Source organism: Ascaphus truei, chromosome 6 (assembly GCF_040206685.1).
Source record: "Ascaphus truei isolate aAscTru1 chromosome 6, aAscTru1.hap1, whole genome shotgun sequence".
Classification (NCBI taxonomy): Eukaryota; Metazoa; Chordata; class Amphibia; order Anura; family Ascaphidae; genus Ascaphus; species Ascaphus truei.
The window spans coordinates 79064164-79090184 of record NC_134488.1 but is presented as its reverse complement, the minus strand read 5'-3'; the positions used below and the strand labels follow the sequence as shown (position 1 = coordinate 79090184).

The window sequence follows — 26021 nt, the reverse complement described above, 5'->3', positions numbered from 1 at the left end:
GCTAAGTGATTGCATGTTTCAATTTACCTCCAGATGCAGATAAGTGCAAAAATGGTGCATCTTGCTGTCAGCAAGACTGTTACAATTACCCCGGAGGTTATGAGTGTGTATGCTACACTGGCTACAGGCTTAACACAGATGGTTGTGGGTGTGATGGTAAGTATGTCAACTTCTTAGTTAGCCTGAAAAAGGGTTTTATTTCAAAATTAATCTTGGAATCTGGGTTAAAATATGTTTGCATTTTTAAGTGTGTGTGTTTATATGTATTCTGTAACAGCCCTGATGAAGGTTTGTTTGTGTCATTTTTTTGTCATTGACTTGATTTAATACACTTTATGCATCACATTAATACTGTGTGCAATCTGTGTTCTGGTTGATGTATGTGTGTATATATGTAACACATGTTCCCCCACCCTAAGGGTAATTCACTGCTTTTACCTGCTGTTGGTGCTACCTGTTAGACTCACAGAAGGCCCTGAGCATACACCGATGTTGTTGGGGATAGACAGGACAGGCTTTCGGTGCTTAGATAGTTCTTCTCATTGTTGCAGCGCCTCCATTCCCACAGGACCTATCACAGATAGTTGCAGGCCCCTGTGGAAAACACTTATACCTCTCCCTGAAGAACTGCAGCCTCAGGCAGGAGTATAAAACAGTCACTGGGTTCTTTATTCTTCACAGTACAGCAACAGCATTCTGTCATTGTATAGCATACATCCGTACACACTCTTCTCGGTCCCTGGACTCAACTCCCAAAGGTCTATCCCTGTCTCCCACACTCCCTGATGGAGTCTGGGGTAGATGCTGCCACTCCCCTGAGGAAGGGGATGGAAGGTGAACCAGAGCCCTGGCTACACACTTCCACACACACTGCATTTGGAACTGCAGCTCCTTTTTGTTATCAGAGGAGGGGCTCGAGGTCTCAGCCCCGTATGGGCAGTACCCAGACAATAATCCACCCCTGTCACTCAAGGGAACTGCTTACAGCAGTATGGCAGATTTAATCCTAACACTGCCTGCGCTGATACCAGGAGTTGCGTGTTAGGCAGAGAATATATATATATAAAGAAAAAAGTATAAGGTGCGCAAAACTGATTTAAAATAGTGTTGCAATGATGTCTATGAGTGCTGCCACAATGTAATGGGTGTACACTACCCCAAAGGAAATACAAAGTACAAAAAAAACACAAAAGGCGCAAATCAGAGACATAGGTGCATGGATATACAACACCTGAAGGATAAATATGTGAACAAGTCCTATATTCGAATCCCACAACGAGATGTACTTATAGATGAAAAAGATACTAATATGGTGAAGTATGTTTATGAATAAAATTATTGCGCAAGCAACAGAGGCTACTTATGTAGCCCTGCTTCCTATCGAACACAGACCACTACCATGTGCTATATAACCTGTAGGCTCACGTGGCTCTGCCACGGAGAGCCTGGGGTGCTCACAATACTTATGACTTGGTGCAGCGCCTCCACCTGCGATAGCTTCCGCCCTAGGAGAAGTGGGTCTTCGCAGGAACTTATGTACATGAACACACACACGCACAGAAATACCGTAACCAATATGTTTTACTTATAGCAACCAGCAACGTAATCACAGGTGCCCCTCTCAAGAGGAGACACTACTACCAGCGTCCTTGAACGCTCACTCTCCCTCCACCGGGTGATCCCACCCGTGTCCAGTCACCTCTTAGAATACGCTCCCCACCCCCCTCAAGTGAGTCAGTGGATGTATAAGTGTGTGACTGCACAGCCACCGTGTCCCGGAGTGAGAATGGTACCGTTGGTGCACTTGACGTTTACCTGCCGGGCACTCCTGTACCCGGTTCTGCAACTATCTTCACAAAGGATCGGCGAGGGCGTAGATGACGTCACCCGTAGGTGTCCGGGGCGATCCCACCCAGACACGCTGCGACTGAGTAGCGGGGCCTGGTCCCAGGCCTCCTGCGGAGTTAGCACTGTCCTCGTAAAATTCGTAGCACAGTAGGGGAGGGGGGAATCCGGAACCTGACTGTGGCCAATCCCTAGCTCCGCTGCACGCTACTGTAGCTCAGGGTCTAACTGGGCCTTGGGGTATGCGGCCTAGGTAGGGACGGCTGCCTCCCTACACCGGAGCTCCTTCTCCTTCCTCCGAGAGCTAGCTCTGACTCCTCGTGCGCCCCACCACTTCCTTTTCCTCCCTAATATCGTACCTGATTGGTTCTGGTGCGTCACGGAGGAAACACGGGGGCTGCTGGGACCCTTAGTCCCCTAACTCCCCTCCTCCCTGAGCTCTCCTCCTTCGCGGGCTTTTGTCCCTGCCCACGCGCAACCTCCGGCCGGACCAAGTCTGCGCTGGCGCCAACCTAACATGGCAGCTCCCTCTGTGCGGAACCTCCATTATCGGAGCGTTCCCTAGGTGCACATCCCCCACCCCCACAACCAATTGGGGGGGGAAAAACGGGGTCCCGGCTACATCCTCCCCCCTGTTGATTCCAATGTCCCCGCTTGGACAATACCTTAAACTGGTACAACATTTATATAATTAAAAATTGCATAACACTCGCCATACTGTATCACTCTCTTAAATCAGATTGCACATTTCGCTAAACATCACAATTACTGATTGCACGCGGCTGCGGGCCCACTGCTGCGCCTCATAGTGGGGTGCCCCAAACTGATCGTAGGCCATCCTCATGGGAGGTTGCCTGATCCTTTGGCTTCACCTTAACGATTGTTTGGTCACTCCCTTGGGGAAGTGACTATTTTGGTCTTGAATCTCGAGTTCTTCCCTTGAGGGGGTTACAGTCTCTAAATGATCCTGACTCGGTGCAAAACACGGGCTTAGTGGGTCCAGTGACGAATTTTCCGGAGCGACCACCTGGGGTGAATGCTCTCCGCGCCCTTTACCCATAGCTCCGCCGGGAGGTACGCGCTGTTGAGGGCCCCTTTGAGAGGTTCCCTCTTGTGGATCTTCCCAAACGGTTGAGTTCCCTGGCATGTCGTCTTCCAAGGTCCCTTCCCCATCCAACGAGGATGCAGGCCACTCTAAATCCCCCTCCTCCACTCGGGGAATAGGGAGCAAATGATTCCGGTGCCATGTCTTCACCCGACCCTCCGAGTCCTTGATGCGGTAGACCGGAAGGCCGGGCATTTGTGAGGCTACCTCGTACACTCCCTCCCTCCATCAGTCAGCCAATTTATGTTTTCCCGGCACTCCCAGGTTACGAAGGAGCACCGCATCACCGGGTTTAATGTCTCTGTGTTTAACTTTATGATCGTACCGCCGTTTATTCCCGGCGTTCCGTTTTTCAGTAGATTTCTCAGCTTATAAGTAGGCCCGCTGCAGATTCTCTTGCAATCGCTGTACATATCGGAAATGAGTAGTGTTATGTACCCCATCGGTGGAGACTTTCAATTGTATATCCACCGGCAGTCGTGCTTCTCGTCCAAACATGAGGAAGTACGGAGAGAATCCCGTGGAGTCATGTCGCGTGCAATTGTTGGCATGCACTAGCGTTTCCACGTGTCGACTCCACTCAGTCTTTTCCACCCCCGTTAAGGTGCCTAGCATGTCCAATAACGTGCAGTTGAACCATTCCGGCAATGCATCCCCTTCAGGGTGATAGGGGGTAGTTCGAGACTTAGCGATGCGCAAGATTTTCAGCAGTTCTTTTATTAATTTGCTCTCAAAGTCTCTTCCCTAATCGGAATGAAGTTGTTGAGGGAGCCCGTAATGCATAAAGTACTTTTCCCAGAGCACCTTGGCCACCGTAATGGCTTTCTGATCTTTGGTCGGGAAGGCCTGGGCGTAGCGGGTGTAATGATCCGTGATTACCAGCACATTGCCTATGCCGCGGCTGTCAGGTTCAATGCATAGGATGTCCATACACACTAAGTCCATAGACACTGTGCTTTTTAAGTGGCCCATTGGGGCGGCCCTGGTGGGCAATGTCTTTCGCTGAATACACCGCACACACCATCGACAGTGATGCTCTACTGCTTCTCTCATTTTGGGCCAGAAAAATCGATCTCTCACTAGGCCGAAAGTCTTATCAACTCCCAAATGACCATGTTCATCGTGTAGAGCCCTCAGTACCAAGAACTGTAGTCTTTTGGGTAGTACTAGTTGTCTCCTATTTGGGTGGTTATGATACTCTACCACTCTGTACAGCAGATTGTCTTTTAGCTCGAACTTGTCGGCTTCCAGCATTAGTATACCTCCTACATCCCCCGGAGCTTGTCTGAGGAGGGCCAGGCGATTTTGCCGGATAGCATAGCGAATGGCCCCTGCGACCGGGTCTTGCTCTTGGTAGCGTACCATATCTTTCCAGGCTATGATCTTGTCTGGAGTAACGTGCATGCCACTGGGATCCCAATAAGCCTCCGGTATAGCGTTGGACGTGCACACTAGAGAGTCAGCCACCCTTAATTCTGAGAATGCCACTTGATCATTGACTATGGCAGCAGTACAAAATAGCGCTCTTATTCTGGGTCCCGGGATTTTTTCCCATTGATCTTCATCGGGGTAGTGGCCAGCCCTGGTCGCCTAGACAGGGCGTCAGTTCCAATATTCAAGGGCCCGGGCTTATATTTCAGGGTGAAATTGTAATTGAACAGGGTACCCAACCAGAGATGGCTGGCCGTGTCGAGTTTGGCTGAGGTCATAATATAGGTAAGTGGATTGTTGTCGGTCCGCACCCCGAATGACACACCATACAAATAATCACGAACCTTGTCGACAATGGCCCACTTGAGGGCCAAGAATTCCAGTTTGTGCACGGGGTAGTTCTGTTCACAGACAGGCTGCGGCTGATATAAGCTACGGGTCGTAGTCCCTCTGGATATTTTTGATGTAACACCGCCCCTATTCCATGCAGACTAGCATCCACATGTAAGATATATGGTTGTTCGGGATTTGCATAGGCCAACATGGGAGCTGTGGTTAAACTCTGTTTTAGGTCCTGGAAGGCTTGTTCACACTCTGTCGTCTATTTGTCCCCGAAGGGTTGTCGGGCAGGCGTCGCCTTCCGGCCGGTGTCTTCCGGATATATCTTGAGGAGGCCGTTGAGGGCTTTGGCCCGTCAGGAGTACCCCTCCACAAACCTGCGATAATATCCGCAGAACCCCAGGAACGATCGCAACTCCCCTACATTGTCAGGTCGAGGCCAGTTGACGACGGCTTCTATTTTGGCTGGATCCGTGGCGATTCCCTCAGCGGACACTATGTGTCCCATGTAAGTCACCGATGTTCAGCAGAAACGGTATTTATCTAAAGAGAGCTTAAATCCTTCTTGAGCTAATCCGTCAAGTACCTTCAGGAGTCGAGCCTCATGGTCCTCCAGAGTCTTCCCGAAGACTATGATATCATCCAAATACACGAGACATTCTCGGGGGTTCAGGTCCCCTAAAGTCTTCTCCATTAGCCGCTGGAAGGTGGCGGGGGCACCACATATGCCTTGGGGCATACGGGTGAATTGGTAGAACCCCAAGGGGCAAATGAACGCAGCTTTCTCTTGGTCCTCATGGCTCATAGGTACCTGATAATACCCGGACCGTAGGTCCAACACACTGAACCATTTGCTTCCATGTAGAGCGTCCAGGATTTCTTCTATGCGGGGAAGATTGTACTCGTCCGGTACGGTTCGGTTGTTGAGGGTCCGGTAGTCCACACATAACCTCACCGTTCCATTCTTCTTTCGCACTACCACGATGGGTGAGGCGTAAGGGCTTCGTGACTCTGTAACGATCCCGGCTTCTTCCATCTCATGGAGGGCCGCGCGTACATCTTCCACGTCCCTGGGGGCGAGCCGACGGGAACGTTCCCTGAAGGGCTTGGTATCAGTCATCCGAATGGTGTGTTGGGCGTGTCGGCTGCACCCCACATCCATCTCTCCGGTAGAGAGTACTGGTCGTCTCTCCTCCAGCTGTACTTGCAACCGCTCATTCCAGGTATCCGACAGTCTGGACGAGCCAAAGTCGAAGTCTAGCAGCGCTCCGTGATCTTCCACTCGGGTGGCTTTTACTTGTACGGCCTCATTCACCGAGCTGACAGGGTAAATCCTCCCTATCCTTTGCCCCGCGTCGATGGCCATGGGAAAAGGTGAAAGATTTTGGACCATCACATAAATTCGACGGGGAATGGCGGTCGGCCAATCCCGAAATTCCGGTATTAGCCAATATCCTCGGCGGACATCTTCTTCGGGTGTGCTTTCGAGAGAAAAGAGCTGCTCCTCGCCTACTCGTTCCGCATATGCACACCAGGCGGTACCCTCTGTGTTTTTCCCGGTAAGAGCCGGGTCAGCCCTGCCCGGCCGCAGAACAGCAGTCCGTGGTCCTCCACGGGGGCCGGGGGGAATCCAGATTCACCTGGACCAGTTGTAGCTGTTGGCTGGACATGGGCAGTTCGTTAGTTTCATGTAGATAGGCCCGGATGACGGCTTGTACAATGTCCGCATTCGTACCCAGAATGATTGGATACTTAGGTGTCTCTTTGGGTTCCGGACACACCAAGGCATCCACCTTCATGGGATGCGACTTCCCAGTGTTGAGCTGTTGTATCTCCAAGTTCACGGTCACTATGCCATCAGTAGGGTAGTCGTCATTGCTCAGCCCTCTTACTTTGATATGCCCTGCCAGTTTCAGAACACGCTTCTGGAGGTGTCGATCGTAGAATCCTCGATATATGATGGTTACTTGGGATCCTGTATCCCTCAGGGCAGAGGAATAGATACCGTCTACTAGTACTCGGATCAGCGCTACTGGCCCCACGTGGTTACTCTCCTCTTCGGGTTCATCGCCACTTTGGGTGGAAACAGGGGCTTGTCACGTATACACCACATATCATGGCCTGGGGCGTGAACTTCTGGGGTGACGGGCTCCGGTGGCGAGAGTCCCCCATCCGACAATCATAGGAGATGTGTCCCTTTTTCCCGCATTTATAGCAGGACATATCTCGGGAGGTGGTACGGCGGTTATACGGAGGCGAGGTTCGGCCAGTGTATTTTGGTCTCTCCGGGCCTGGTTTATCCGGCGGTTCTTCCGTCTTCTCAGCACTCCCTTTGGGTTTAGGGTTGCTGGCTGCTTTAGACTTCTGTGGGGAGTGAAGCATGAGATGCGTTTCGTGCTCTTTGACTTGCTGTAACAGTTTGTTAAACGAGGGAGGAGGTCCTCGAGTGAGATTATCGCGAATCATGTTTGCAATAGGGTGAGTGGGACTGGACCCCATAGATATTGTTTGTGGAGGTATTCATTCATCTGGGAGAAGGCCAAGTATTTATGATGCAGGAGGGGTCCCAGGGAGATTTGCACGCGGTGGATATAGGCAGACAAATCTTCTCCCTCCTTTTGATTGATGGCGTAGTACTTAGCCCACAAGGCCCCATCATCCTCGGTCGCACTATAGGCCTCGACGAGAAAAGCAATCATCATACGAGCGGTCAGATCGGGTACTGCTCTCGGTGGATACTGACCAAAGTGGAGGCCGGGGTCTCAAGCACTCAAGGACAAGTGAGGTTAGGGGCTTATACACATTATACACACTACGGTTTGATTAATATTTGCATAGATTCGTTGAGCAGTGTTATCTTTTGTCAGTTTTTGTTTATAATACTCTTCGCATGCAGCATGAAGAACAGGACAATTCCAGAGCAATAGAGTAATGCCATAGTTATCCTCATCATCAAGAAAGGAGACAAAGAAGAATCTCAAGAACTACAGCCCGATCAGTCTACTTCCAATCACTAACAAGGTTTGTTTTTTTGAAGATACTCACTAATTGGCTACAACAGACCCTGGACTTTGCCCAGCCTGGAGAACAAGAAGGATTTTGCATTGGATACAACACAATGGGCAACCTCCAAGTTGTACAAGAAGTGATTTCCCAAAGTAATGAATACGATCTATCACTCCGTTTAGGATTTGTCGATTACGAAAAAGCATTTCATTCTGTCTACACATCAGCGGTCCTAGATGTATTAAGAAGACAAAATGTAGTGTACATTGATATTATAGGGTTCATTTACGAGATTGACAAATCAACCTTTAGATTACATGAAGATACAAGCAATATCAGGATCAGCTAGGGAGCGTGGCAGGGAGACACCATGTCACCAAAGCTTTTCACTGCAACACTTGAAGATTTGTTCAAGACATTAGCTTGGGAAAAAAATGGAATCAAAATCAATGGGGAATATTTGAGTCACTTACAATTTGCAAATGACATCGTTATTTTTGCCACAAGTCAAGAAGACCTCCAGCACAAATTGGAGAACTGATCGAAACAAGTAAGAATGTGGGCCTCCATATGAATCTGAGCAAGACCAAAGTGACAGTGAACACGTGTACAGTATATACATATATTTATTCCACATTAAGAGTGTATAATATATATAAATATATATATAAACACAGAAACAATTAGTAGCGCTAGTGAGTGAATGGTAGTGTTAAAATGTGCAAATTAATTCTATATATGTGTAGTGTGAAAAAAGGATTAAATAAGTGTAGCAAGTGAATAATGTGAGCATCAATTGATTATAGCATAGGGTCAGTCTGTACGGAATAGGCAAAGCTTCTGTGTGGTCAAGCCTGACCAAATGTAAGCAGAAAACAGGAGAAAAAGAAGCGCCAGTTCCGTATGGTTGAATAATAAATATGTGTAAATTTTATTAAATGACCAGAGTAGTCAAAAGGACTAGTTGTAAACTGGTGTGATTAAAAAGCAATAATATGTCTGGTACAAGCAGATAGTAGCAATTAGCAAGTGACATATGGAAGGGGATGTGGAGCAAGGAAGCAAGATATCATGGGGAAAAAAGGCCAACAGTGGTGAATGTCAAAGAGAGTCCATATGGCTGATGATAGCCCAGTAAGGAACAGTAAACACCCACTAGAGAATGTCCCTTCTCAGTGGTGATGTGGGTGTGCTGGTGACAGACCTGTTACATCTGTTGAAGCATGGAATATACCTCCTCAGCGTGCGAACCGGTTAAACTGGTGTTGTTCTGATGCTGAAAATCAATTCCCTCCTGTGGCACAAAATCACTTCCAACATGTCAGACCTCCGTTTGAGATGAGGCTTCCTGTATCTGAGTCCTTGCAGCGGCACCGGATGTATATATGAAGACGGGTGCCTCTATCCCCAGATGTAAAGGAACAAGTGATCCTGGTTGCTTCGCACAAAACGTGCCCGTGTCACTGCGTTGCTGCGCTGCTACGTGATGACGTCCAACGTGTTTCGTCACTCTAGGTGACTTTCTCAAGGATGAGATTGTGGTAGCTGAACTGGGTTAATATAGCCACCGTAATTGCCACTAATAGCAAGAACAGTGATACACTAATGCAGGTGAGTGCACATACTGTAGGGGAACGAATATATAGACACACATGTGCAGATATATTACAAATAAACATTCTAAACAAAAAGAGCGGATTGAGAATCAGAATTTAAATTTAAAATATAAAACGAAGGGGGGAGGGGGAATAAAAAGAGGTGCTGTGGCTTTTTTCTCCACAGCACCTCTTTTTATTCCCCCTCCCCCCTTCGTTTTATATTTTAAATTTAAATTCTGATTCTCAATCCGCTCTTTTTGTTTAGAATGTTTATTTGTAATATATCTGCACATGTGTGTCTATATATTCGTTCCCCTATAGAATGTGCACTCACCTGCATTAGTTTATCACTTACAATGTAGCAGAGTGTTTGTGACACACACTTATCACTATATAGTATATATAATAGCCGTCATTTTCTAACACTTTTAGTATTAACTATTTGATTCCAGACTGCCCTCATCATATCCCCTGCCTTCTATATTAGAGAGAGTAATTTTTATGCTCACTCCTTCCCTCAAACCTGTCTTTTTTATTCAGTCCTTTTTAATTTCTCACTGAAAATGACCTTTTTTTTAATTAGGATTTTATTTATATGGTTTGTCGGCATTGTGCAGCGTATTGATGTGTTTTTATGTTGTTATATTTATATAATATTTATATTATATAATTTTTAATTATCATATTCATCCAAGTTTCAAGTTTCACTCCATGTCTTTATTCATTTACATGTCACGACTTAGATTGTTTACAGCTGTTCTTGCTATTAGTGGCAATTACGGTGGCTATATTAACCCAGTTCAGCTACCATAATCTCATCCTTGAGAAAGTCACCGAGAGTGACGAAACGCGTTGGATGTCATCACGTAGCAGCGCAGCAACGCAGTGACACGGGCACGTTTTGTGCGAAGCAACCAGGAAGCAACCAGGATCACTTGTTCCTTTACATCTGGGGATAGAGGCACCCGTCTTCATATATACATCCGGTGCCACTGCAAGGACTCAGATGCAGGAAGCCTCATCTCAAACTGAGGTCTGACACGTGGGAAGTGATTTTGTGCCACAGGAGGGAATTGATTTTTCAGCATCAGAACAACACCAGTTTAACCGGATCGCACGCTGAGGTATATTCCGTGCTTCAACAGATATAACAGGTCTGTCACCAGCACACCCACATCACCATTGAGAAGGGACATTCTCTAGTGGGTGTTTACTGTTCCTTACTGGGCTATCATCAGCCATATGGACTGTCATTGACATTCACAACTGTTGGCCTTTTTTCCCCATGATATCTTGCTTCCTTGCTCCACATCCCCTTCCATATGTCACTTGCTAATTGCTGCTATCTGCTTGTACCAGACAAATCATTGTTTTTTAATCACACCAGTTTACTACTAGTCCTTTTGACTACTCTGGTCATTTAATAAAATTTACACATATTTATTATTCAACCATACAGAACTGGTGCTTCTTTTTCTCCTGTTTTCTATAAATATATATATGTTTACATAAGTATACTATATACTTTTATCATATACATTGCTGGGACTATTATGTTGATAATGAACTATATATTTACAGGACATATTACATTATATATTATAAACTAATTTTCCTATAAATATGTCTATTTCTTTGATTTGTCATTCTTGTGTCAATGATTGGCATATAAATAGGTCACCATTAAAACATTGCTGTTTCCTAATAGATGTGGATGAATGTTCCTCAAACAATGGTGGATGTGATCATCTCTGTGAGAACCTGGTTGGCTCATTCCAATGTAGCTGTCGCCCTGGAAATAAATTGGATAAAGACAGTAAAAGCTGTATTGGTAATTTATATCACTGCTATTTACATGGCCTAATAGATTTACTATTTGACATTTTATCCATAAAGATGATTTAAAAAAAACACACTAAAGCATAGATAAAGTAAAGTTTTTTGCCCCTGCTTGTAAGTAGAGTCTACCTATTTTCACTATGCATTTCCTCCAACCATACAGCTAGTATTAAACTAAAAATCACCATTTATCATTATTATGTATTACAGGACAAAGGTAGCTACAAGTATGGGGTTCTGGGTTTAAATAATAACTACGCACTTCATCCCATGAATGTTGATTTTATAAATCGGTTCATACTAAGTTCACATTGTTTACATACTTTGCTTATTCCATTTTTACTTTCCTAGCTATGCATGATCAAAGAGAAATATTACTTGGTCAGCGTCCTCTAGTACGCCGTCTTCCACAAGATACATTATTGCGGGATGAGTTGGCCCAGATATTTGATGAGGAGTATGATGAGGAAGAAGCTGAAGCTAGAGGAGAGCATACACTTACTGAATCATTCGGTAATTATGTCCAATAATAAACATATTCTTTATTGTCTCAGTGTTACATATTGTTCAAAAGTATTAGTAAATTATATGGTTAATTGTATCTGTATAGGTGGAAGGGACTCATAAGGACTCATTCACTAATTAGGAAATTTGAGCCATTTTAGCGTGGGCTGTTAAATAATGGGAGAAGTCTACAACGTGGGAAAAGCTAGAGCATTATATATTAGTTATATGTAGAAGAATAGAGATCTGCAAATTTGCCCAAGTTGTGCACATTTTTGTTTTCACTTTATAAAATGTTGAGAATTTGTGAACAAGTTCAAAAGTAATTTTAAGCCAAAAAATGTAAATGAAAGTGTTTGAATTTCAGTTAAACTTTATGGTTTAAGAGTTCCAGAATGTTGTTCCCATTTCACAAACATGTTTGCGGGGGGAAAAGCGCAATTTTCAAATAGTTCACAAATGTAGGGAAACATTCTGCATATTTCTATGGGAGACACTAGCTGTAAGGAGGTGATTCTGGCCATTTCCATATATTTAAGGTTATATATGCATATTGGAGTTTGATTTGTGCCCAAAAGTACTAGGTTATTTATGCTGTGTCATTAAATAATTGTAACAAAATGTAGCCATATTGGTTGCTAAATAACATCTGTTTTATCACTTGTAGTTTGTTTTGATGGCACTTTTGGTCCGGACTGTACTTTAACATGTGATGATTGCAGAAATGGTGCAACATGTAACACAGAAGTGGATGGCTGTACATGCCCAGAGGGTTGGACTGGACTTATATGCAACCAAAGTAAGTCAGATGATATTTAGCATTTACTGCATTATAACTATAACGTTTCTGCTTCGCTTCAATGGGCATACTAAGTTTGGAAAGGTTGCTTGGTTGTATATATCGTTATTGCATCGTTATTGCATTGTAAATGCAGTTACTGTGTACAGTAGATTTAAACTTTTAAATTCTGAGACTGAAACATTTATACAATATTTAAATGGTCAACTGGAACGTGCTGCAAGAGTGGAAATTCTATTGCGCCACATCATCTATATATTTGATTAGATAGGATGTATCTTAGCGTAGCAGGCCAAACTATTTGTTTATTTAAATAAGGTAAGAGGGGGGGAAAGTCTGGTTTATATTTTTCTACTCTATTCCTCTAGTTTGGCTCTCATTTTGATATCCATATTTGTTTCAAAAGCTGGGGGCATACTCATACCTAGTATTTCCATGAACAAAAATCTGTAAGCTTTGGCATCTCAACGTGTATACAGTATGTCCCTCTCCTTCCTATGTTCTCAATTTTCATTTTAATACTATAAATAGAAACAATATTATTTTAAACTTACAAAAACAGATTTATGGTACATTAAAGCCTGTGCTGCACTTCTTGTACTTCAGGGATTTTGGTCCATGTTCAATTTTGCATGGGTCAGGTTTATTCCTATCTCTGCCAAAATGAGAGACCTCGGTTTGGATTAAATCTCCCTTTTAAGCTCCTGTTACTTGTGGTATTGGCAGTTGGGTTTCATGAGAGAATGATAATTGTTTGTCAAACTGGGCAACCTTTGCATTGTCCTATTTTAAGAAAATATGTCAGCAAGGCGCCTGAGTTCTCTGACTACAAACATGCTGAAACATTCAAAAGGAAAGAAAAGTATCCAAATACTTATTAGTAATTGTATATAAAAATGTCTCTGGCTCTTACATATTTTTCCTATAATAGTCTGGAGCAGAATTTTCCCACCATAATTGTATTAGTTGTATACCAAATAAACTTTGATACATTGATGCTTTCCAGCCTGTTTACATGCTTAAGAATCCACACAATATATTTACTGAAGTCTAACCTGCCACAAAAAAAAGACTCATAATTATCGAACAAAACTTATGTCATTAAAAGTAATTTAACATTTTTCTTCGATAAATCTTGTGTAATTCGTTTGCACTAGTTTTACCCCAATTTTGCAGCTTTTCTTTGACCCCTCCCCACTCACCCCCCCACCCATTGGTAACAGGTTCCCTGAGCTGAACCATGCTATTTTCAGCTCTGTACCCTCCCCCTCCCCTTATCCCCCTTTATCTAAGTGCATTGGTTTCCAGAGGAAACCAAATGACGGATTTAATTGTGTGGCTCCTGCCAACCCCTAAAAAACCACGTCATCTGTTGTGGCTTCCCTTTTGGGTAGTAATTTAAAACCCAGTTTGAAACCAACGCAAATACCTTTAGCAGTAAGAATCTTGAATCAGGGGTACCCAGAGCTCAAAACAATGCAGTTCAGATAATTAGCGACTAATTATGAAACTAATTGATGACATAAAGCATTTATTTTTTGCTGTGTTGGCCACGATGCTTATACAAAAAATAGCAATGCAACAGACTTATTTTCAAGAAAGAAAACAAATGTCATACGGTTTGAATTATTCTGTATTCACTTGTTTTGTATAAATATCTTCTGGTGTTTCCATCATGCCGGTTTTCATTTTGAAAACACTGAAATGAATTCCAGGCGAGGGGTGAATTGATATACTCTGTGACATTCTATGTTTCCTCTCCTACTTGTTTAAATGCAGCTTGCCCAGAAGGAACATTTGGTAAAAACTGTAGCCTCAAATGCAACTGTAAAAATGGAGGGACGTGTGACCCCATTACAGGCAAATGTCGTTGTCCACAAGGAATTAGTGGAGAATTCTGTGAGGATGGTGAGTATGATGTAATATCCAATATAGCAGACGTATAGGACAGTGATTACAATGGGGTAATTCCTAAGATATCCGTTAAATGTTGGATACTAACGTGACGCTATCTTAAATAGGTATGGTCCGTTTGTTTCCCTGGGTTTTAACGGGTATCCACAAAGCTAAATACATGCAAAAACAATGGCCGTTAGTTATCTCATTAGCATACGCTTATGCCATGTCAAACTAGCACAAGTTAGTACTGCCTTGCGTTAGCTTTATATAACATGGTGTTAAGCCTGTTTTACCCAAAGATGGCATTACATCTAGTCCCTTAATAGTTGTTTAATTAAAGTAAAGAAAGTGAAGATAAGAGAGGAAAAGAACCCGGTAAATAACAATACGGTTGTTAAATCATACCCAACTATGGTTTTACATCCTTTAAAATACCTAGAACCAAAAAGTGTCCAAGCGCATGAGTTGTGTAGTGAATATATACATTTGAAACAATGGTCATATGAAACCTGTAATCAATATGTGTATAATATATAAATGCTATAGTTAACGACAAGTAATTCAATGTATATAATCATAAATAAATGATGTATTATAAAAAAGCGTGTAAGTGATAGTGAACACTAAACACCACAATGCAAAAATAAAACTTCTCTTAAGGAAGGAGGGTCTGCTCTTTTACTGGATAGGCTGATGTCAAGACAATGCCAAACAGATAGATAAAGAGAGAAGAAAGTGCAAGACCCTCATAGTGTAGTATATAAAATAAAGTTGTTTATAAAAATGTGAGATATGCACGTACAAGATATACGATTCAAATAGGCATGTAAGTATAGTAACCACTGTGACTCACCACAACTGCTGCACGGGATCCTCAGGAACTGGATGGTCGTCGTCCTCTATAGGCTCTGGTCTTACTTCAGGGGTGCCGCTGATGTTCACCTCTACCGGTGTGAGGGATTTCCGTCCCCCTAACGGAGTACTACACTGAAACGGCGGCAGGCAGTCGTATGCAAATACTTGCTGCTGCTGAGGTGAACCACAAAACTAACAAGGCAAGCTTTTCTTTGGCAGATGACCCCCACCTAATTCCGCTATCCTGTTACCCTGGAGGAACAGAGATGCGGAGGTGAACATCAGCAGAACCCCTGAAGTAAGACCAGAGCCTTTTTGAGGAGGATGACCATCCAGTTCCTGAGGATCCCGTGCAGCAGTTGTGGGATTGTCTGAGTCACAGTGGTTGCTACACCACATGCCTATTTGAATCTCATTACTTTTACATGCATATCTCACGTTTTTATAAAGAACTTTATTTTATATACTAGATGTAGCCAGGTTCCCCCCTTGGTCCTCTAGTAACTTGCTGTAGCTGGTTGCGCTAGCGCTCAGGTCCAGGGAGTGTTGCGGAGGCGTGCCAGAGTCGGGAGCATTGCGGTGGGGGCTGTGGCCGATAGGTGGGGCGACTGGGTTGCCGGTGTCCTGCGGCAGACGAAGGGACAGGGTGCCGCCATCTTGAATTGCCACACATGTGCAAAGGCAATCCGCGCATGCGCAGAAGAGTCCCGGAGGCCATTAGGAAGCTCGCGCATGTGCAGAGGCTTCTCAGAGCGGCACCCATCTTAGGAAGTACTCCGCAGGGGAACTACACCTCCCAGGATCCATTGGGGTGGCCCGATCATGGGACATGGCACATCCAATAGGGTTGTGGCATTCACTAGTGCCAGGGAGTACAGTTTGGTGCGAAGCAGGACCACAACAGTCAGAGCTGGATCAGAGAAAGGTGAGGAAGTATTCAGGGTGCCAGTGGCCACTGAACTAGGCCAGAGATCCCCCTTATAGGCCCAAGCTAGGCCCCGACTCCCATTAGGTTGTGGCTTCTGCAGGGAAGGCCCATAGCTAGGGATACTTCCCCCAGTAGCTGCAGATAGCGAGACTAAAGCTCTTCATAGTGTCAGGGACAATGGACAGACGCCACATGGTGTGCCAGGACTGTGGTCTTGGACAAGACCACCACCGCAAGAGAGAGACTATTAAAGATGGGACTCTCCAGCAGGAGTCCATCCCATGCAGAGGCGGACGCCTTCAGTGGAACAGACTGCCTGCTTGTTTGTTATTCAGCGACACCCAGGTGCTGGAGCCCCCGGGCAGGTATATCACCTAAGTGCACCAACAATTCACGGTGTAGCTCTACTTCCTACACGGGGTGGGAGAGACAATTGTGGGCTGGACACTGGGACACTGGTGGCCCTGCACCCAAGTGGGGATACTCCACCGATGTGTACATATATTTTGCATGTGTTTTATTGCATAATCTGTTGTTATAATATGTGTCCAGTAAATACTGTTATATCATATCCTAGTGTGTAATTACTGGTTACATTGAGGGGCTATCCCACTGTGTGAGGATCCTTCCCAGGTGGAGGCGCCGTCATCATACCCATTAGGCACACTCCAGGCTCACTGTAGCGGAGGATCAGGCCTCCTGTGAGCCACTCAGGTAACGCACCACATGTAGTCACCCTAGACACAGTTGAAAGGGGGCTAAATACACTATGAGGGTCTTGCGCTTTTTTCTCTCTTTACCTTTAAAATACCTATTTCAGAGTATGGATGTAACACCACTTATGACTAGGGTTTCGTTAAATACCTGCAGTAACTATAACAGATCTCTGTGGATATGCTTTGTTAGAGGGAACACCTGTTTTGCATAACATTAGCACTAACGTCCGTTTTTAGTAATACAAGCACTCGTTATGACTTAAACAGCACTTAACGCATCGTTACTGAGCTTCGAAGATCCCTGTTGGCACTTAACAATATGTTAACTGAAGATAATGTATCGATAAGTTTTTCATGGACTTCTGAGGGTCTTGTCCTATGAGTGAACCAACACTTTCACGTTAAGCAATGTCACAACCGTTGCAAAAGTGATAGGGGGTTATTGCAGTGCAGAAACACACATTCAAGTCAATAGGAGTCTGTGTGGTAGTACTCGGTCGGTACTATCGCACTTTAATGGATAACCCCATAGAGTATTTCAACAAATTTATATTTACTTGATATTTAGTTGATAAAATAATAATTTTAATAAAAGTAATTTGCAAAACATTGTTAACATACAGTAAAGTATAAACACAAACAGTTACATGCATGTAATGCATAATATTAAAAAGAGAATGATAACAGTGTGTGTATATGTATGTGTTTATATATGTATGTATGTGTATATATATATACATTTTTTTAAATTAGAATGCAATTAATTTGTTTAGTTTTTTACATTATATTAAAATATAATTTACTGTAATTGTAGATTCATTACATATTTTGTATATATTTTTTAGGTTGCCCAAAGGGATTCTATGGGAAACACTGCAAGAAAAAATGTAATTGTGCTAACAAAGGTCGATGTCACAGAATACATGGAGCCTGTTTATGTGACCCTGGACTTTATGGACGTTATTGCCATTTAGGTGAGACCATATATTGTTCTTGAGGAAAAGTAGTGAACCTGAAACATCTATTCACCCCTCACCCCATTATCCCCATCACTCCTATCACCCCACTGTGCACTGGGGTTTCCTGAGGGGGTTGAAGGAGAAGATATGGGTCTGAGGTAAGAGGATATATGGACCTAGCAGGGGGAAATTTGGGCCTGGGCAGTAGTTATGGAACTGGGGGGGAAGGAGAAGGAGGTATTGGCCTGGGTGGGCAGTTATAATCCTGGAGAAAGGGGGGAGTTATGGGCACGAGAGTGTAGGTATGGTCCACCTCTCGTCAGACACCTCTGTCAGGCACCTCTGTGGGCACCCACCAGCAGACTCCCACTGGCAGGCACCTCTGCAGATCTCCGGCAGGGGGCCTGGGCATATCCCACCCTGTCGGGGCCCTGTGTGTGATATTACAACAAGGACAAATGCGGCATACTGAGGGCTGCTGATATTTATTTTCATTTTAACAAAGCACAGATATTAGAACGTTTTTTTATTTTTTTATTATTATATATTGCAAAAATGTGGTCTGTGCAAAGTTATTTTTTATCGCAAGGAGCCAAAGCAAAGATCCACCTACTGTAGCTCTATGTTTTAGCTGCCAGATTCCAGATTGTATTTTTATGTAGTTCTTAAAGCATATTTAAGTAATTTAATGTAAGCAGTATTAGTATAATACTAATGTATTATCTTGGATTTTACATTTCATTAACTTGAATACAATCCATTTAGGATGTTCAATCTTTACTCACTGTACTCCGTATTTTCTCTTCTACTTTGTATTTATAACTCACCTATTACCTTTGTCTGTATAGCCTGCCCTAAGTGGACATTTGGGCCCGGTTGCTCAGAAGAATGCCAGTGTGTACAGAGAAATACACTGGAGTGTGATAAGAAGGAAGGCCTGTGCACATGCAGACCAGGTTTCTATGGAACATATTGTCAGACAAGTAAGAGGCTTTAAAGTATTATGGCAACATATGCGTTGGAAAGTTATTGTCACCATGTCTGTAGAAATCCTATGTGCTGCATACCGTGTGCTATACGTCCCATTGGGAGAAAAGCGCTACATGAAATAAAGTTATTATTATTATATTCATGACTATTCAATGTTAATTATTCATATATAACATTACTACTCTTTTCTCACATGATATGTTCTTAATGAAACTACAAAACTATTCATCATATCATGATTTATTTTTGAAGTACATGGAGGCCTCCACTTAAGGGGGCATCACAATCCTTTACAGTCAGTTTGAGAACAACTACAATTAAATGCAATTATTTTGTTATACAAGAGACAGACAGGGAAAAAAAACAGAGTTATAATAATAAATGGTTGCATTAAATGATCAAAGGCCTTCAGTGTGTTAGAAGAGGCCCTGCCTCAAGGAGCTTACAATCTATAGGCAGGATAAGTTGACATTGGGTACAGGGGGGTTGGTGAGTATTGGAAGCTGTAACATTAAATACGTGAAGAAGACCGCTAACACCTTAAGTAGCTTGAGTGAAAAGGTATCGATGACTGGTGCTTTAAGGGTATTGTATACAGTAGTATCGGTGGTGATCAATAAATTGATCTGAAAAGATTCCCTTATCATTAGCAAACTCATGTCATATAAGTAGTGCCATATTCATTGAACATAAATGGTCCTGCAGTTTGATACTGGCTGTCTGAGTAGTTCCCAGAATCACAGAGGAAATCAAAAAATAATAAAATTTTATTAAATCTACATAGATATTAAAAACACACCTACATTATTAAAAATCCCTATTAATTGAGTGGTGGATGTGTATTGAATCATAAATGAATCGGTATAATACCATGTATACATATATCCAAGACTTTCGAAAACCGCATCTGATAGTAATATCTCAAAATTTCAAAAGGTAAGGCAGGTATATGATGTATGTAATTCACAGCGTCATCACATAGAGATAGGCAAGTGTCTCTGTATCAATGCTATAACACTCGATCTAGGAGCATGTGGACAACAAACCTTGAGACAGTTGTTACACAACAGAAAAGTATATGCCACTGCTTATCTCACGGTATACAGATAGCTCCGTTTGTCTGTTGTTACCTGCTGGGTTCTCCTAGTGCTCTGGTGCTATGCACAACAGTTACATGTTATTTAGAAAGGTAAATACCTGCACAATGGAGTCTCAATGATCACTAAGATAATAGTGTGACAGCAGTATGCGCGAATTTACCTTTCTAAATAACATGTAACTGTTGTGTATAGCACCAGAGCACTAGGAGAACCCAGCAGGTAACAACAGACAAACGGAGCTATCTGTATACCGTGAGATAAGCAGTGGCATATACTTTTCTGTTGTGTAACAACTGTCTCAAGGTTTGTTGTCCACATGCTCCTAGATCGAGTGTTATAGCATTGATACAGAGACACTTGCCTATCTCTATGTGATGACGCTGTGAATTACATACATCATATACCTGCCTTACCTTTTGAAATTTTGAGATATTACTATCAGATGCGGTTTTCGAAAGTCTTGGATATATGTATACATGGTATTATACCGATTCATTTATGATTCAATACACATCCACCACTCAATTAATAGGGATTTTTAATAATGTATATGTGTTTTTAATATCTATGTAGATTTAATAAAATTTTATTATTTTTTGATTTCCTCTGTGATTCTGGGAACTACTCAGACAGCCAGTATCAAACTGCAGGACCATTTATGTCCAATGAATATGGCACTACTTATATGACATGAGTTTGCTAATGATAAGGGAATCTTTTCAGATCAATCTATTGATCACCACCGATAAAGCTGTAACATTACCAAACATCTGCAGACGGCAGCACCCTTTGGTTTCCCTTCGGCTGACCTCTTTGGGGCGACTCAAGTGTGGTGTTCCAGAGATTCTTTGTGGAAATGAAAAAAGCAGCATAGCAGCACACAGTACCTCATGTAAGACATGCAAGGGTAGAGGCTGGTGGACTCCAGGTGGTCTTTGAAGTGGCTCTTGTCCTCATGCTGTTAACCCCTTCCACGCTGGCTTGGTGGACAGGGAAAGTGAAGGCATATTGGGGAACTTCCCTTAGGCCTGGGTCCCGCTGCATCCGGCGGCGCACGCGGCCGCGTGCGCGTCACTCACAAGACCGGAGTTCCCCCGGAGCCAGCCCCAGTCCCTCCTTGCTGCAAGGCTCGCTGCGCACTGTGACGCGTCAGCCAGCAGGGGATACACAAAGATCGTGATCCCAAGCGGCGACGCGACACGTGGTGCGGCAGGGAGACAATGAGGGGAGGAGGGGAGCTGTCTGGAGCGCAGGGACTCGTTTGCGTGAATCGAAATCTGCACTGTCTTCTGTGCAGCTTGGCAACATTCCCCCCCCCCCGCTCCCTCCCTCCTGTGCCCGTTTTGCAGGTTGTGTGTGCTGAGGAGGTCGCGGCCAGCTCCGGCTGCTGGGGGGGGGGGCTCAAAGTGAAGGTGGGCGGGGAGGGGGGTAGCCGGCTACCGGCTCAAAGTAAAAGCAGGGGGTGGGGTCCGGGTCCGGAGTCCCGGCTCCAAGTGAAAGCAACAAGACAGATGGGTTTCCAGCCGAAAACCTGCTCCCTAAAGACCGCATATAGCGGTGAAGTGCCGTGCAGGCGCCGCCTGAATGCAGTGGCTCGTGCAGCGGGGCCGTAGCCTTAGGGACACACCTTTGGAGCGACTCAGGTGTTATATTTCTTTATGTTGTAGAAAAGCATTGCTAAATATCAAGACCCATTGAATGGTTGAAAGTGGTTATTTTGATTGGCATAAACCAGAGCAAGAAAATATGAAGATCACAGTAGTTTCATATTTCTCCCATAAATTACTACTGTATATTACTTTTCACAGCTTCTAGTATACACTTGCAAGAAGAACATTTAAGTGTTACTTTCATCTCTTTTGAGGTATTATGTTATATAATGGATAATTAAATCAATGTTGTCGCGTGTATTGAAGAAACTCTCTATAAGCTTCATTAAAGCTCATGTCCAGCACGTAATTATGTTGACTATCCACTCAAAGTATAATTACCCAGCAAGATAATAGAGTTGTCACCTTGATAAGTAATGCTACTAAAGTTTTTATCTAAACTTTGTATGAACTATGTATGAAGTATTTTTGTACGGCTTTTCTGTGGCTTTTTAGTGTTTAAAATGTCTTGCATACAGTATGCAAGAACATCAGGTTACTTTCCAGTAGAACATGTAGTCAAGAAGATCTTTGATATATTACAACTGCAGTGTATTTGTTTCTCTTTCGCAACCAATGGTGCAGGCAAACTCAGGGGGGAAATAAATACATTCTTTTCTAGTGCGTAAAGGAAGAGGTTGGTGTTTTTTATTTTTCCAAAGTTTAGCCATATGTGCATGTACATTCTTCCGAGGCAATATAAAGTCGTGGAACACTTTGTATTCACCAAGTTTAACATCCACAGTCTAATGAAAATGTGACTAGTAACTGTTTGCTATTTTCCTTGTTTTGCTAGAATGTGATGTGGGCTTTTATGGAATTGGCTGCAAGGGCAAATGCAACTGCCAACATGGTGTATCTTGTGACTATATAAATGGGAAGTGTCAAAAACAATGCCCAGAAGGCTATCATGGGGAGAACTGTGACCAAGGTAACATTCACCTTCTGCACACACCCAAAGGATAATGTATCCCTGGTTCAAACAGTTATTTAATTTTACATGAATCAAAATGTGTACTTGCAGATGTTCTACATACAAAGTCTGACAAGCGTTTTTGTGCTATTTAATATTAACTTAATAACTAATTACTTAAGAACTTATTCATGTCCAGATACTTATTTCTTATTTCCCAGCCCCAATGTTCTCAGTTACCAGTTTGATTAATATGGAGGATTTTTTTTTTTTTTTTTTTTTAATATTTGGTGACAATTCAGGTTTAAAAAACCTTTGCTGTCTACACAACACAATCAATATGACTGGCCGAGCAAAAGGTTGGCTTAAAAATCCAGAGGGGGTGAAATGTTGGGAGACAGGAGATTTATAGTGATGATTGCTTGAGGGGAGACAGAGAGAGCACAATGACTTACAGTATACCTCCAAATAGATTAAGCTATACCCCATGTGGTGAGATACCTGTGAGCATACCTGAGAAATATCCAAACTTTGATATTTCAGGGTCAGGCTGAGAGTTTCCACAAATCTTAAATAATGTTATTTGAAGATAATGCTGAGTTTTTGCATATAATTACATTAACTGACCAAATTTGTTATAAACATAGAAAGATGATAAATGTTTTCATACCTGAATAAAATCAAACAGATTTCAAACTTTTGATGCAATATATTGTTTGATGTAAAAAAATATGTTCCGTGTAAAATAGTGAGAGAAAAAAAATAAAATAAGATATGATACTTCTATTACTGGCATGTTTTGTAATGTAACATGCTATATACATCTTAAGGATGTGTTGATGTGATCTGGCGAGCTGCTATTTTTCTTCTTTTTGTTTCTATGTGTAGCTAGGGTTGGTTCTTGGCTACCAGTCTGCCCTCACTGGCAGTAAGCCCTGGTAACTTATCATGAGTTTTCACCACTCCCTGCAGTACCATTGAGTGACAGGGGGAGGAGGTGGAACCATGCCTTAGTTCACCCATTCGTGGGTCAGACCTGGTGTCCTCCTCCTGGCTGTACTTAAGGGGGTTTTCCGCCCAAATTCAGGAGTGCCTCTCCCCACGAGAGAGGCAGGTCACACAGCAGAGTGAGCATTGGGCCTTCTCTGTTCCTCTTCCCCTCGGGGGAGAGTGAGTGTGGACCTTTCCTCTGCCTCTGCTAGAGGGACAGGGAAGAGCAAGGACTGCTGCAGGGGTCCTTTACCCATGTGGATGTTTAGAGACCATCCTACAGCTGGATAGACCACCAGAGACTGCATAGAGCAGAGGCCTGCTGTAACTGCATTGTACTGAACAGAATAAAGCCGGTCCTGTTTGATATACCTCCTGCCTGGTGTGTGATCTTACTGGGGAAGGAGAGGGAGTATTTCTACTGTAGGAGATCGCCTCCATATATCTGGAGCCTGCGGTAGTTGGAGGTGCTGCACTGCTAGAGAACCATGTGGGGTATGTACCCCAGAAACCTGTCCTGTGTCCCCACAACCATGGACCACACACGCTGTAATGGCAGAATCTCCCATTAGGTGGGGGAAACACTGTTACATATGTGTTCCATGATGCATACCAGCTCAACACCAATCTCACTACATTCCCCTATTGTTTACATTATTTTGGCATCCAGTAGTTTTTTTCAATTTGCCGAAAATAGAGAAAACCACAGTTGTTGATAAATAGTGAGATAATACATTTATGTGCACTTAGATGATTTCTGTCTGTGAAGAGTACATACTGTACAAAGCCATTCTGACTAATTAAGCATTGTTTATGTCTATGAATTTAATCTGCAATATATTGCAAAAACGTCCTAAGTATAATGCAAATTCATTGCTGATATTTGATAATGAGCCAACATGAGAGAGCGTCCGTTTTACAAGATACAAATTTTACTAGATTGCAAATGATAGTATACTGAGATTTCAACACCACACACATCTCTTCTTCATGTATGCACAATAGTTGCCACTCTGGTCAGACTTTCTAGTTATGTCTGAGTCAGTTCATTACAATTGTTACAAGTCTATACATTTAAAGTACAGCAGGGCCCCGCTTCTTGGCGCCCCGCTTTTCGGTGATCCGCCGATATGGCGGCACCGAGAAGGGGTCGCCATCTTGAATCTTAAGTCACGCATGCGCAGAACGGGCGGTTGAGCCCGGCGTGCATGCGCAGACCGTAGTTTGCGTGCGCAGACCATAGGTCGTGCATGCGCAGAATGGCAAAAATGCCGATTTGCGCATGCAAAACAACTGAAAATCGCCGGATCCGCTTTCCGGCGATTTTCACTATACGGTGGGCCCCTAGAACGGAACCCGCCATATACCCGGGGCCCTCCTGTATTGTAATTTATGCTGTCCTTTCATTTGCTATTGAATGCAGAATGCACAGAAGGAAAATTTGGAATAAACTGTTTGAAGTCCTGTTCATGTGAAGGAGCTCCATGCAACCACATCACTGGCACGTGCATTTGCCCAGCTGGCAAAATTGGGTCAGATTGTACCAAAGGTGAGCAATGAGAAAAATGCTGTGAAACCGTGACCAATGCAATGGTATGTATTGGAGTGCTCTGTTGTGTATTTATTGTTAATGTGTCCAGTCTCCCTAACTACCAACATAACCACATAATCCACTTAAAAAAATAAGTTAATTTCTTTTAACCATTCCAGAAGTATTCTGACTTGCAAAGTAAAATAACTTGCATGGAAAATATCACCTGAGCTTATTTTTAAAAAATATCACCTGATATTATTTTAAACAATGAATACATATACAAATTTAGCGGACGTTATCCGACCATTTCTCAGGTTCAAACACGCACTATAGTGCGTAGTGGTCCGAGATGGTCCGCTGCAGACTAAATGGCCCGCTGCAGACTAAATGGCCCATCGGATTAATGCAGCAGGGGTCCCTGCTGTGTTAATCCTACTGAGTTGTACCTGTCTGTAAGAGATGCGCAGTAAGAGAGAGGCTGAATCAGTCATTCACTCTACCTGCGCGCCTCTAACAGACGATCGCGGGGGTTTTAATTAATTTTAATACCACTGTATTGTAGCAGGGGGTCTCCGGAGCTGAACTGCATTTATTTCAGGTCCGGGGATCTCCTACTTCCCAAGTTACAGGCCCCGGTATGGGGTGCCGGTATCCCTAATGCCCCGGTATGGGGTGCCGGTATCCCTGCAATGTTAAAGGCCTCCGGTCAGGTGACGCAGAGGATTTTAACATTGCAGGAATACCGGCACCCCATACCGGGCCTGTATCTCGGGAAGCAGGGGGTCCCCGAGGCTGAAATCAATGCGGTTCAGCTCAGGAGACCCCCTGCGCACGCACAGTATGAATAAAAATAAAATGTAAGCAGCTTCATTACCTTAGTGGCTAACTGCTAAGGCAATGAAGGGGTTAAAGCAGACTACCAGGTTTATTGGGGGCAGAGGGTTGGAGTGAAGGAGGTAATAGCCCCAGGATGGGTGGTTAGGCCTCTCGGTGGGCATTGGGAGGAGTTAACCCCTTCATTA

At 43.6% G+C, this 26021-nt stretch overlaps 1 protein-coding gene across 2 annotated transcripts in view; it reads left to right on the top strand.

The window, feature by feature from the left end:
- MEGF6 (multiple EGF like domains 6) overlaps positions 1-26021 on the top strand; it is a 426398-nt gene that overhangs the window by 364620 nt on the left and 35757 nt on the right. For both annotated transcript variants that reach the window (XM_075604901.1, XM_075604902.1), the window contains 9 exons: positions 34-156; positions 11033-11155; positions 11515-11676; positions 12335-12466; positions 14246-14374; positions 17710-17838; positions 18672-18806; positions 22359-22493; positions 24889-25014. In XM_075604901.1, coding sequence (XP_075461016.1) covers positions 34-156; positions 11033-11155; positions 11515-11676; positions 12335-12466; positions 14246-14374; positions 17710-17838; positions 18672-18806; positions 22359-22493; positions 24889-25014 — 1194 coding nt within the window. The remainder of the gene's footprint in view (positions 1-33; positions 157-11032; positions 11156-11514; positions 11677-12334; positions 12467-14245; positions 14375-17709; positions 17839-18671; positions 18807-22358; positions 22494-24888; positions 25015-26021) is intronic.